Raw genomic sequence first — 14,976 nt, 5'->3', positions numbered from 1 at the left:
CTTGTATTGCTCTGACTATCGGTCCTGTCAAGACCAAACCAGGAGCGGCGTAAACAACAATCGGATCATAGTAAACAAAACACAAGCAATGGATGCAGCAAGCACTCATATGCGCTGTTGGCAACGTCTTCATTTCCAAGTGACATCATAGTGACGCATGTGTGTTAGCTCGTAACCAGCAGCACGTAGAAGAGAAGTTGTTTCCGTGAAATGTCTTAATTCTTCGCCAAGCGATCCTTATCGAATAGTGCCACAGGGTTTTATCACTTATAATTTCTATCGGTGTCATTCAATGTGTGAATGATTTTTTTGTGTTTATCACGCGTGGATTACGCTAAGCACGACGACGATCCGACGCAACCTGAAGCTTGCATATGCGCTCGGGACTCATTGGCGAACCCCGTGAGCAGTTGAAAGCCCTCGCGAAAGTCCGGAGGTTCCTGAGTGGTCCATTGACGAGCGTCGGAGCAGGCGAGCGCAGCCCGTTGACCGTGCGCTGCTGTAGGTAAGCCTCGTCGTAGGCCTCGCACCGGTCCATGGCGAACCCGTAGAACAGCAGCTGGTCTGTGCCGTACGTCACGTTTGCACCCGAACTAACTGCACCCATATGAAACCTGCGGATGAAGAATGGCGACCAAGGGTAGGTCCATGTACTTATTTAGCGTCTATTCGTCAATAACGTCTCGGCAGAATTCGACGCAAGCGGTAAAAAGAGCGCAGTCATGAACGCTGGAGTGACTAATAATAATAATAATAATTGGTTCTTAGGGAAAGGAAATGGCGCAGTATCTGTCTCATATATCGTTGGACACCTGAACCGCGCCGTAAGGGAAGGAATAAAGGTGGGATCGAAAGAGGAAAGGAAGAAAAATGTGCCATCGTGGAGGGCTCCGGAATAATTTCTACCACCTGGGGATCGTACACGTGCACTGAAATCGCACAGCACACGGGCGCCTTAGAGTTTTGCCTCCATAAAAATGCAGCCGCCGCAAATTTGAAAATTAATTTAATGCAGTCAAGCTCTTTTACACCGAACCGAGGTAATTTGAATTATTTGCGGTATCAAACAGATTATCCTCTTCAAAATCCTGCACAAAAGTATAAGAAATTAGCTCAGCATATCGAGCTCCAATTTCGCAGGTTGTTCGATACATCGAACGGCATGCATCGCCCCACCAAGTGGCGGTTCTGCAAAGCGTGGAGGTGGCCGTGTCCACTGCGTTGGGCATTCGCCGGCAGGTCTAGCGCTGTGAAACCACGTGACAATGTACCGTGGGTTGTGCTTGAGGGGGCCTGCTGTCTCCTGCACTCATTTTCTGTCACACCAGTGCCATGCGATGAAGCCAATCTAACTATACTAGTAAAGCCTAGCGGCGGTCTCTCGAAGGCCTTCCGGAAAACCACTGTATACCATGTTTTAATAACATTATAATATGTGGAGACTACTGGTGACACGATATGATAGTTTATGGTTTATGGAGGTTTAACGTCCCAAAGCGACTCAGGCTATGAGAGACGCCGTAGTGAAGGGCTCCGGAAACTTCGACCACCTGGGGTTTGACACGATTTGACACCTTATTAATAAACAGTGGCTGTTTCCAAAGCACCGTCCGCCGCGGCTTCGATACGAGGAGTGCTAAGCCTAACGATGACTAAAGAGGGGAGGTGGGCTCAGCCTGCAGGCTGCGCCATGACGCACGTCACTAGCGTGGGTGCAATGTATTGCTTGTGTGTTACAGATAAGGTTATCCACAGCAATTTTTATAGACGGAAGTACGCGATAGATCGAACAATTCTGCGATGCCCTTGGCCCTCAATATGGCTCGCCTTGACTGCAGTTGGCTAAAATTTGTGATTTATCCAAGGACACCGGAGAAGACAATGCAAAGGCGTAAGAATGAGCAGCTGCTGCATTTTCCTATCTGCGCAGAACGAGTAACGAGCCATGGATTCATCCAGAAGGACATGCAATGCCGTGTAGGGCATTAACAGCGTCTATTTCGGGTTAATGCGTCAGGCGAAAGCGGAGAACTGCACCTCCAAAGGCATCGTTCTCATTCCTTCTCTCTTTGTCTTCTCTACCCCGATGACGTCAACCGACAAGCGTGAAGTTGCACAAAGAACATTCGCATACTATGTGAATGTTCTTTGCGTAACTGCACTTTGTGTAACTTCCTAGACACTAGAACGTTGACGGCAGTGTAGAGTGGCGTGATCCGCAACGCTGGGACGCGGTCTCTTGTGAGGTACCACCACGTGCAACCGAAACACCAAACATTTTTTCCAGAGGATCCCCTACACACAAGCGGATAGGGAAGTGTACGTCTGCAGCTGCCTAACGTAGCCAGTGCAAGAATCAATTTTGTGGTGCTCTTTGCGTCTCCCTTTACAGCGTACTTGCTATAGGCGACAAGTTCAACCTCTCTGTTGATTGCGTAGCCGATTTCGGGGTTATCGCGAACCAGCACCCGAACAATAAGTGGAAACAAATACTGGAGGGGACATATAAGCTCCGCCTTTAGAGTATGATGAACGCGATAGCGTTATGAGTTAATCCGCAAATATGCAGAAGGCCATTCTTTACTTCACATTCATAGATCCCAGGGAGTCCTAATTCCCCTCCTAACGCAATGGTGCAGCACTTAAGCGATGCGCCACTGCCCTGCGATGGCAGGAGCTCCCAGCCATGGGCCTTGTGTGGCCTAGGTTGCTCTTCCCGGGCGAACAATCATTAATTTGACTGCCAACTGTCATAATGAGCAGGTTGTGATGACGCCGCAAGGTCACGTGACCCAGGTGGCCCGCTTTCCTCATAGGTTGCTCGCTGGGCACCACCTGCCAGAATCAAGCTCGTGATTTTTCGCTCACGACGCCGACATCGGATTTTCTGGACAACGGGACCTTTAACGCAGTCGCGTTAATAAATTGAAGAGTAACTTGTCAGGACAGTTTTTTTCCGCAACCGTGGAAAAATACATGTTTTCGATTTCTTCAAACAGCACCTTGTGCGTCTTGCAGGTCCCAGGTGGCAGCTAAGAGGCTTGAAAAGGTCGCCGATTAGCGAACTATAAATGTCGGTGTTCGCTGCCATGACAGCATCGGTTCCATGAACGGCGGCAAGTGGAAGATATATGCAGTACTCTGACCATACGCACCGGCGGCTCCCACGCGCCACCTGGTGACGGAACACGTGCAGGGCGACACGTAGGGCCAATAGGTCGAGCATGTCCTCGCGGGCGGCGGCATCGTTTGAAGGACGCGCGCTATGATGCTGCCGACGCAGACAATCACTCAGCAGGTCCAGCCGCAGCCGCAAGGAGTCTCTGCGATTATGGGCGGCTGTTCGGCCGAGCCGAGACGCGAGAAGCCGAGGCAAGTCGACGCCCAGGGAGGGCACGTGGTGAATGAAGAAGGCGGGGCCGTCGAACCTGCAAAAGAAGCAAGAAATATACGCCTTTGTCTGGGTCCCCACCAATTCGGGCCATCCTTTAAACGAGGCGGCGAACCAATTTGCCCGAGGATTCTTAATTAACCGGGAGGTGCGCCAACCTAGCCTCAGGTCGGCCAGGGAGCGAGTGACGACCTACGAAGAAATTGCTACCCACTTCAAGAAAGAAAGAAAGACAAATCTTCCCAGAAACACATAGATCTCTAAGTAAAACACAAGTCAGTTGGCGGCAGCTCCAAACAGACACTTTCCTTAATCCGTACATGTACTCCGTATGGTTCCCGGAGCAGTCCAGCCCCGTCAGAATTCTCCCGGCGGGCACCAAAAGGCATGACACACCACACATCCGATACTCATGTAACTGAGACAAGCCATCACAGAGTCTGCAGCTCTGTACCCAATCGCAGTGGGAGGCCGCGCTGCTCAGCTTGGACCCGGAGGTTCAACTCCAACCCACGGAGCGGGCCGAAGAGGTCGCCGAACAACACCGTCGGTCGGCCACATGGAGCCTTGGAGAAGAGGAGCTCCCCGCGGGGAGGGGAACGTCACCCCAGCCCGCGCCTAAGACCTCTTCTTTAATAAAGCTTACCTCCTCCTCCTATACGCCTCTGTGTGTGGCGTCACCTTTCTGACCACTTTCCAGATAATTTATGGAGAATGAAGTAAACATTTCGCGTGTATCAAAACTACTGTGTTCTAATGACAATAGAAGCCGCTGTTATGAGCCAGAAATGTCCAAAAGTTTAAAAACAGGTGTGGACGCTTGCGCTTGCTTTCAGAAACAAACCGTGACTGCGTCAAGACCGTTTTCCGAAGCTGATCTCCGGGGACATGCTTCACTACCATTGACATTCAAGCAACGATAACGGAGTCCTTGTCGGTCTTGACTCTTGACGCACCGAGAACGGAAAATTATTGTTCCACTTTTAAATACTACTGTCGCATCAACCTATGTGTCCTTTCTGCCGAAGAATTATAATCAAAGCGACAAACAGCTTACGTGTCCCCTACAGCTGCGAAGATAATTTTTCCTGGTGGACCTATATATGTGTGAGAGACACCGAGATACGAAACATGACAAATTTATGCAACTATTATCTCCGCACTCTTGAGGTGCTGCTGTAAAACAGTCATACAGTGCGTGAAGCTGGCCGATCAGGGGATATTGAATGTTAGGCTTTCTACTGAGGTTGGTTCGTCCTTTTTGTTGCCATGCAAGGGCGTTCAGTCATTCCTAAATCTAGCACAGAAAGGCTTTTAGGTTTGCAATTGAGTTTTATCATTCGAAAAGAAAAGAACCATTCGTTTCATCTCTCAAAAGAGCATTTTTTGGGCTCACCATTAATGAGATATTATGAAATAGACTTTCGGAAATAGCGAAAAAGATAGAAAAAACGAAGCAAGGTGTGGTAGTCGACTACGTGGTTGCCATCTTCCATTTCGCTGTCACTTAAAGCATCTGTGGCAACATGACATGTGCGGGCTTAGCTATTGCGATTTATGAAGGATACAACGTTCGCGAAATTTTCGAGCCTCTTTCTTTATGGGCTCATCTAACTGAATCGCTCGTAAAATGAATAAGCTGCAGCTGTCGTTGTTGTGACCAGGAGGTAAACACTAAAAAAAAAACATTGCATATAAAAAAGTGTGTCCATGTTATTTAGCCCCGATGTTCTCTTGAATTTCAGGGGTGGGTCGAAGGGGAGGTCTCAAGACCAGGTCATTCTCTCTTATCTCACTCAGGGTCTCTGCTGCAGGTTAAGATTTCATTCATTCATTCATTCATTCATTCATTCATTTTCGACAGAATCAGGTAAGGTGTACGTGCATATATACATTCAATTTTTCTATCCTGTCTGCAGAGCCCAGGCAGAAGGCATTGGGCATTGCTCCCGCTGACTAGCAGTTCCTAAACGCAGCTGAAATCCTATACGATCAAGGCTAACAATTATTGACAAGGTTCCGCTTGATATTAACGCGATAGCGTTAGAGTTGTCGCAACAAAGCCCTGCCGCTGACCGAGGCTAACTTCCCTGATTGGTCGAGGGAAATCACCTGATCTTGTGACGTCCACACGACCTGCCCACTGTGGTAGGTGGGGATTATATTTATTGGTGAGAGAGCTCAGGCGACCTTGTAACGTCATCACAACGTGCCCACCCTAGCAGGTGGCAACCGGCCTACCAGATTAAAAGGTCACTTGATCTTGTGACATCATATACCGATTCAGCTGCGCGACAGAAGTGAACCTATTAAGTGCTGTCGAGTGCCTCAGGAGCAACCCCGAAACGCATAAAAAAATTGGAGAGTACACTTAAGCTCCGCCTTAAGGGTATGACGCAATAGCGTAGCGGGTTAGGCTTTCTATTCTGAGAATTTTGACACCTTTGAACGCATTTTTCATTTTTATCAATTGTGTGAATAATTAATCTATCAATTACACACTCCAAATTTTCTTAATTAGCATCAACATAGCATTGACTTTTCATTCTGAGCATTTTGACATCTTTGAAACCCTTTTTTTTCCAATTTATTTTTCATTTTTCTCATTATTCAGTAAATAAATTACAATGATTTCATTAACTCGTTATCGCCTATCACACACCAATCAATCATCAATTACTAGAAGCACAAATTACCAACGTACGGTTTTTTTTTCACGCAGCCATCAATTATTTCTGACGCCCGGTGCCGACTACGCTGACGGCTTTTCGACCGAACGAGCTGTACACGCTATCCCGTCCAATGTAGCAACACTGGGGACCTGTAATGCTATCGCCTTTCACTCTGAACGTGCGTTAAGCGTCCCACCATGTTTTTTCTTCACTTGAGGTGTTAGCGCTTTGGGCACTCAGTGCAGAAACACCTAGAAGACATCTAGAGTATCTCATTTAGCCACGCTTCTTCTGTTCATAACAACGTCTTCTCGGGAGTGTCTTTACAATAAGTTGTTACGGCACTTTGCTTTCCCTGGTTAAACAAAGTATTATCACGTTCTCTTCCATGAATAATCTTCTTCTTCGTCCTTATATCCTTCAGCTTCTTTTTCTTTCTGAAGGTTGACTATACACTTAAATTGTTTTTTTTTCAATCCAAAACAATCTTGTATTGTTTTGTTCTCAATTTACTGGAGGATCGGAGCCCATTCCCTGCGTGGGGATTTGCTCTACCCTATCCCTATTTGTATACCGGAAGAAGAAAAATCCTTTATGGCCTAGAATATTTGCTGGTGGTAGTTATTCATGGAGCACCCCACCCTTTCAATTTCAATTTCAATTTATTTTCTTCCTTCTCACCTCGGAGAGTACTTGCGTCACTCGATCTATCATTTTACTACCTTATTCTTATTATTCTATTCCTTTCTGAATTTGGCGGTGTCAAATCCAAGGTCATCTTGCTATCTTGTCTTTCCGCTTAGAGTATGTGTGAACACGATCGTGGGTCATTGCAATTTCTTTCTCCATACAGTATGAGCTGCACAGCAGAGTAAGCACTCAGAACTTCGTTGTACTTTGCTTTTCCACCGTCTGTGTCAACCGCTCTTCGTAATGAACCCGGTGACACGTTATGAGAGAGTGCCTTGTTGTGTTCCAGAAAAACGCGGTTGGTGCTGTACCTGGTGTCAACGGCACCAGGTGGTACGGCTAGGTACTCTTCGTCCGCGTCCAGCCATGGCGTATCCGTCAGTGCTGAACCCTGAAATCGACAAGCAGGAGGAAGACGTGGTAATAGTCTCCAACTATATCGGCGAATGCAGGTTCTATGCATTAACTCCTTATAGTCACGGCAGTCGCGGTAGATGTGCAGGCTTTAGGAGGACCGACGCGCTTTTTCACGAAATCTGGTGGCTGCTAGCACGTTATAGAAATAGTTCCTAATGAAAATGATCTATATACAGTCTATAGACTTCTTATAGACTCTATTGCCTTCTTACAATATTTCTTTTTGTCAATTCATAGTCTATAGTCAAAAGACTACTAAATGTGCATGGCTATAAATCTACAGATTGTCTATAGGCTGTCTATAGAATTTGTATTGCCTATAGACTGTTCTCAAGGGTTTGTCTATAGAGAGTCTATAGACTTTACAGACAGAAGTCTATGGACAGTATGTAGATTGTCTAAAGAAATTTTTGTAAGGGGCACTCGGAAAACAGTATTGATGCCTGATTAAGGAACACAACTTTGGCGTAAACCAGTGTCCCCCGTGTCTGAGCTCCACGGCTTGCTGCAGATTGTAATGAAAACTTGAGCTATTAAACTTTATAGATTTATCTGGCTATGAAGAAGATAAAGGCCTAGCCTTGCTCTCGGTGAACATATTAACCAAACATTGGAAAAAACTGTGAAAAGGGGTAGACGAAATGAGGGCGTAATGCTTGTTGTAGGAGAGAGCCACGGATGCAATTATATAGCACAGTAGCATATTCATGGTATGATTTCTATTAAATTGCGTCCGGTGCGGTCGAGGTTCGATTTTCCGGCGTCTTGCGGGACAGTAACACGCGATAACTACTCGGGTACCGTGGCGGGCACATTCTAAATGCCTGCTGGAGGTTTAGAACGGATGTTTAGAACCGCTGATCAAAAAAAAAAACGTTCACGAAGTTCTGAGATAAACAGAGAATTGGAGGTGCTGGTTTTCTTCCTTTCATTTTGTTTGAATTTGTTAGCCCTGTTCTAGCCTGATTTCGGTTGCTCTTTTTGTCTCATGGCCGGATCCATCTGATATAATGATTTCGGAATAGTGCAGGGGCTGCGCCTTCGTTCTTTGTTGGATCCTACGTCAGCAGCAGGTTGACTTGACCGGCTCAATGCTAAAACTGCATATCGCCCGGCCTCGAAGCTGTGTAGGCATGCTCTCGGTGAAGACGACGATTGAAAACATGCAGAACGAGTTTGATTTCTGGCTTCTCCCGCGATGTCTCACTGGATGTCTTTATATTACATACAGCGAGAAAGATTGCAGCTTTCTAGGGGCGTGCGTATATTCGAACGCTTCGAATACGAATGGAATATTCGAACTTTTTTATTTATCATTTATATTCAGCTGGTGAACTCATCTCAATTGAATTTCGAATATTCGATGAGACCTGAAGATCGCCAGAAAATCGAACACACGTGAGAGCATTCCGAAGCATTAACTTTTTTTTCTTGGTCGCTGCAAGGCTTCCCTTACTTGAGCTATAGTGACCCAAAATGGCAGACTCTGTGCATCGCCTTGTAATGCGATAGAAGTCATTCCGTTTTGTGATAACTAGACAGTGTCTATTTCGGTATGACTTCATATTTCAATGATGAAGGCGCGCGACATTTGCGCTTAGCCGTCAGCGAAGCGGAGAAGTATGGCCCGAAAAATGAATGAATGAATGAATAAATTTCCCAGCCGCTGGTGGCGAATTAGAAGGGAGAAGGGCGTAAGTGCGTTAGCAAGTCGGTCGTTTACATAGCCTTCGCGTTGAAAACTATATCTGGGATGCTGACATCAACGGAGTAGTGCCACAAGGTGTATGACACCTACGAAGCACTCTGAAAAGCACCGGAGCACGTGAGAGCTAATGATAAAAAAAAGGCTGATATGCTGGCTCTTGATATGGGACTGTGCAGGGTTGTCTATTCTGCAGCTTAATTGTAGAAACTGTCGCCGTAACCTGCCATGGCAGAAACTGTGGCCGTTTCCTGATATTGAGCCAAACATTAATACATACCAGTGTTCGTGCCCGGCATGTGTGAGGGTATGCGAAAGGAGGTTATTGCGGAGATAAGAAGGGCACCGATGGCGGCACCACGACTATTCCATTTACCAGCAACGAGCGAGCGTCGCATACTAACGGCAGTTAACCGAGTTTCACGATCCTTGTGCGCATCACAGACTAACAGGACCGTTCATATTCGCTATGTTAAAGCACTATCACAAATTATTAAATCCTCATCCGAAGTATGAATTCAGTTATAAGTGTGCTGCTTTATTATTCCCCAAATTAGAATGCTAGATGATGTGCAAATAAAAGTGGTTGCGTGAACCAATGTGCCAGTGGTTTATTATTTCATTTAATAATAATCATAATAATTGGTTTTTGGGGAAGGAAATGGCCCAGTATCTGTCTCATATATCGTTGGACGCCTGAACCGCGCCGTAAGGGAAGGGATAAAGGAGGGAGTCAAAGAAGAAAGGAAGAAAGAGGTGCCGTAGTGGAGGGCTCCGGAATAATTTCGACCACGTGGGGATCGTTAACGTGCGCTGACATCGCGCAGCACATGGGCGCCTAGCGTTTTTCCTCCATAAGAACGCAGCCACCGCGGTCGGGTTCGAACCAGATATTCGAGTGATATTCGGGCAGAACTATTCGTATTCAATTCATGTTCTAAACATTTGGTATTCTCCCGCTACTACTGCTCTCCTTCCACAAATAAGCAGCTAGCGATATTCTTGAAGGCGCAGTGATTCTACCCCACCGCGGTGTTTCAGTGGTTAAGGCGCTCGTCTACTGATCCGGAGTTCCGGGTTCCAACCCGACCGCGGCGGCAGCGTTTCGATGGAGACGTAACGCAAAGTCGTCCGTGTGCTGTGCGATGTCACTGTACGTTAAAGATCCCCGGGTGGTCGAAATTACAAAAGGAGACCTCCACTAACACACCTCTTTCTTCTTTCACTCCCTCGTTTATCCCTTGCCTTATGGCGCGGTTCGGGTGTCCGCCGAGATATGTGAGACGGTTACTCTGCCATTTCCTTTCCTCTCAAACCAAATAAAACAAGTGAGCCAACGGCGTTCATAGAGTTCATTGGCGTTTACCGCTTTGCAAAGGCAGTGCCGGTGATTTTCACGAAAGGAAAGGCGCACAACCGGCTCCGTCGGTCAGCGAAGACCTCCATCTCGTTTTCATGTACGTGGCATTGGTGTTCAACTGCAAAAGCCTGCTTTGATTGCGTTCCGCACAGTGGATAGGCAGCGCGCCCTCCATCCCACCCTGGGAGGTTAATGGTTGATCGCGAGAGATTGATCACCAAATGAACGCTGCGGCCCAGCTATTGCTGCAGTGCCACTTGTCAGCCACAACGCTGTCAGCGCTAATGCATTCAGGCCACATCTCTCTCTCACCACCGCCATATGTATCAAATCACGAATGACCCGTCCGCATATCCAGGGAGCCAGTTATGCGCCGTTCCTTTGCTCAAAGCCATCGCCTTCTAGAACATTGTCAACGTAACGCCAATGAACACGGTGAACGCCGACGTATTTCGCTTTGTATATCCTGGATTAGCTGAGTTAATCTACATTATTTTTTTGGCTGTTCGTCGTCAGCAGGGTAAAGCAAAATGAAGAGTAACAATAATATCTCCGCTTAGCCTAAATCTCAGATTCTAATTTGACATTGATTAAAACTTCGATGCAACCCCGCCAGTACACAATCAGCGTTGAAAGCAAGCAAGAGTTACACTTAGAGTTGAATTTTTTTGATCAAAAGCCTCTTACTGGACCACTAATTTTTTGTGCGCTGAATGCATAAGCTAGCGGTTTCTAATCAAGTGAGAACTGGCTTCATTTGCGGTTCGTGAGCTGAGGAACGTAGCTATTATTTGTTTGTGCATAAACACGAGCTTAAAAGCTCTTTACCGCCATTACCATTGACATTACCACCACCCCACAGTGCATTGTCATCCTTATCCAGAGCCACGTGGCGAAAATTACAGACGGGCTGCTTTATATAACCCTACCGTCTCTCATGCTTTCATCCCACCTTTCCTCCTCATTGTAACACCTGTGGCGTGCCCAGATCCACACTTTTCCACTACCTTAGGGAATGGCCTTCCCCACAGGCAGTACCCTCATCCCCTATCCCACTCATACTTCCTGGGAGGCTGCTTTACGGATCGCTCAGCCCGCCGGCCAGAAATGGCTGGTCGATCGGGCCTTATGTGAGGCACAAGCACGTGGACTCCTCGACCAGTAGAAGACCACCCTGGAAGATTTTTTTCTTTCCTTTTCTTTCTAACAAAAGTTTCCATCCATCCATCCAAGATCTTCTTCACGTTCGCCTTCATTGGTTTTGTAATTGCTTCGACCAGATATATTATGTTTTTCCATGTGCCCTTTTGTGTATACATAGATTGCTGGTCTGGCAGTCAATAGACTTCCCCTTTTCAAGAAAAGGAAATGGCGCAGTATCTGTCTCATATATCGTTGGAGACATGAACCGCGCCGTAAGGGAAGGGATAAAGGAGGGAGTGAAAGAAGAAAGGAAGAAAGAGGTGCCGTAGTGGTGGGCTCCGGAATAATTTAGACCACCTGGGGATCTTTAACGTGCATTGACATCGCACAGCACACGGGCGCCTTAGCGTTTTTCCTCCATAAAAACGCGGCCGCTGCAGTCGGGTTAAAACCCAGGAACTCCGGATCAGTAGTCGAGCGCCCTAACCACTGAGTGATTCTGATTTTCAGTGATTCAAGTGTCGAAAGCACCTCACCTGCATGTCCGCGTACCTCCCAGAAGGTCTCGAAGCCCCGGTCGGCGATTTTGAGCAGGGCGTTCCTCTTCCTGGAGGCCAGAAGACCTCTCCACGAGACCAATGGCGACTCCTCGGCATCGGCGAATGCGAGCTCGGCGAAGCGCATGCGCAGACGCGATTTGTGCAGCCACTCGGGTAGGAACAGCTGGTGCCGCAGTAGCTCGATGGCCCTCAGGAGACTCGAGATGCGACTGCGCCCCCTGCCGTGGGCGCGCTCAAGCTGTAATAGGAACGTAGAATTTGTCTTGGTAATGTGAGTATGAAAAAGAAAATATGTTGCAAGATGGCAGCATCGAACACTTTTAAAGCAGAATCCTCTCGAGGTGTTTGGTAGAATTTCTCATGGTCCATATCGCGAGACTTTATTTGACCTACCGTTGTTCTTCAATTCTGTGCACGGAATTAGCGCAGCAAATTCTTCCTGTAAATGTTAAAATGACTTGCCTTTCGCTGTGCCCAAGTTGTGCTCAGAACTTTCACAAATTAGAGCGAAAGCATTACCCCAACCCCGTGCGGGAGTCTTTTCATCTTCTCTCGTGCTCCGAACTAACCCGAGCTTATCCGAGTAAGCTCGGGTTAGTTCGGAAGACCATCGCGAAAGCTGCAGCCAATGGGAGGAAGCTCGGGTAAGTTCGGAGGAGCGTCGCGACAACCGTAGCCAATGTAAGGAGGGCGTCACGGCACCGAAGTAATGTAACATTGTGGCATCATTACAAATAGCCCTGGCAGGTGGCATTTGAATAAATGGTTGCTTGGTTGTTCGGGAAGAGGAACATGGGCCGCACAAGCCCTGCCGCTGGAGCACCTGCCATCGCAGAGCAGTGGCTCATCGCTGAACCGCTGCGCCACAGCGCTGGTAGTGGTATGAGGACTCACTGCGATCTTTGAATGTTAACTAGAGAATGACCAAGTCTTCGGACAGGGGCATTAACCTACTGAGGCTATTGCGCCACACCCTCAAGGCGGGGCTTAAGTGTTCCCTCCGACTGAAGAATGAACACCTGGTTCCGCAAGTCTACTCAGTTTCTGTACGCTTAACCCCCACCAATTTTCTTCGCACTATGAGAGTTACTGGGTATAGCAGTGGAGAGGACAGCGCTATGTCCTGTCCTTGTATGGTCTGTACAGTTCTATTAAGCCACTCCCCAAAAACATGCACCCACCTACCACGAACTCCGCCGCAGAGCTCGCGCACGGGCCCTCCACAAACACTATGGCACGGAACCGGATGCCGTGTGGGTGGATGCCGCATGCACAGGCGAGGACGCGGTTGTAGCCATCATGAACCCCCCTTCAACCGACTGCCACCCTTCACATATAATAATAATAATAATAATAATAATAATAATAATAATAATAATAATAATAATAATAATAATAATAATAATAATAATAATAATAATAATAATAATAATAATAATAGGTTTTTGAGAAAAGGAAATGGCGCAGTATCTGTTTCATATCTCGTTGAACACCTGAACCGCGCCTTAAGCGAAGGGATAAGGGAGGGAGTGAAAGAATAAAGGAAGAAATATTTGCCGTAGTGGAGGGCTCCGGAATAATTTCGACCACCTGGGGATCTTTAACGTGCAATGACATCGCACAGCACACGGGCGCCTTAGCGTTTTTCCTCCATAAAAACGCAGCCGCCACGGTCGGGTTCGAACCCGGGAACTCCTTCACATATCCCCCCCTGCCACTTCGGAGGAGGCTGAAGAGGCCTCCATTGCCCTAGCCATCACGCGCACGGAGGCCCGGTATATTCTAAAACTGCCATACTAAATTTTGCTCGCGGGGGAGTTCAGGTCCTTACATTTCGCATACTGAACTCTCTCGCCACACACCCGCCCCGCAACATGGAGCTCATATGGGTGCCTGCCCACTCCGGGAATCCTGGCAACGAGGCTGTCAACGCAATAGCCCGAGGTTCTCTCAACCGGGCACCGGAGGTCTCCGATCTAGGGTTCTCACAGGAGCGCATGCATTCATTCAGTGAGCTGACGCAGGCCTGCAAAGCCGGGCGTCGGCTTTACCCCCCCCCCCCATCCCTCTCTCGACAATTATCACCAAACTCTTTGGAGGCGGCTCCAAACACGCACCTTACCCTCCCCTTATATACGCTCGCGCTGTCACCAAGTCCACACAAACCCCTCCTGTACCCTCTGCCACCACCCCAAATCCACTCTCGATCATATCCTTTTCCTCTGCCCGGCGGATCCTTCCTCGTGGGGCCTGGAAGACCTTACCACTTGGGAGGCTCGGGAGACCCTACTGCGCTCCGAGGACCCGGCCAAGCAAGCCATCGCCACAGGCCGGGCTGCCAGCGTCATGAGCCTCCGGGACATATGAACGTTTGAGTGCAGTGGGGTCGTGCGTGGCCCATGGACCTGTGTGTCCTAACCTCCCCGGTGTCTATTAAAGTTTTCACCACCACCACCACCACCTACAGTTCTAGCGAGCGCTGTTTTGTTTTGGTTCTGACTGTATGGCTAGACCATACTCTGAAGAACGCTGTCGGTCATCTCCACATCGTGTCATCAACCATGACGGTGCGCAGATTACCTCGTGGGGCGCCGTCCTGACAGTCCAGTCCACCAGATGGCGGGTCATGTCCGGGAAGCCACGCGATCGCTGCGCCTCCTGCTTGCTCCGGTCCCGCTTCCGACCTCTGGGCCGGGCACCGTTCCAGTAGACGAAAGCCATGAGCTCCGGAACTGCGCTCGTCATTAGTCTCAGACAGCGCAAGTCGCTGACGTCATCCAGCGGGTCGCCGTCGTGCCATCCGGGCTGCCGTGCCGCCGAGAGCTGCGCCAGCCTAAGGAAGCGTGGCCTTCGTTCCAGGAAAGGAGCGTATTGGATGTGCAAGCGGAAGGTCAGGTAGTTGAGCATATGGACGGGGCCGAACTGGGAAATGAGCGCGGCCAGCTGCCTCTGGAAGGAGCCGCCTTTCACGAGCACTGGGGTCCGTCGGCCGAAAGTGGCGATGCCTGCGATGCAAAAGCGTGGACAACACTTCGCTT

The 14,976-nt window shown here is 48.3% G+C and overlaps 1 protein-coding gene across 1 annotated transcript; it reads right to left on the bottom strand.

The window, feature by feature from the left end:
- Positions 1 to 334: 334 nt before the first annotated feature.
- Positions 335 to 3,236, bottom strand: LOC144109607 (membrane metallo-endopeptidase-like 1). The gene is made up of 2 exons (XM_077642425.1): positions 3,156 to 3,236; positions 335 to 614 (listed from the first exon to the last, which is right to left on the bottom strand). Exons 1-2 carry the CDS (start codon positions 3,224 to 3,226, stop codon positions 335 to 337), a joined length of 351 nt encoding a protein of 116 aa, XP_077498551.1. The 5' UTR covers positions 3,227 to 3,236.
- Between the last annotated feature and the right edge of the window lie 11,740 nt (positions 3,237 to 14,976).

The sequence above is a fragment of the Amblyomma americanum genome, chromosome 11 (genome assembly GCF_052857255.1).
Source record: "Amblyomma americanum isolate KBUSLIRL-KWMA chromosome 11, ASM5285725v1, whole genome shotgun sequence".
Lineage (NCBI taxonomy): Eukaryota > Metazoa > Arthropoda > Arachnida > Ixodida > Ixodidae > Amblyomma > Amblyomma americanum.
This window is presented reverse-complemented; position numbering and strand designations above follow the sequence as displayed.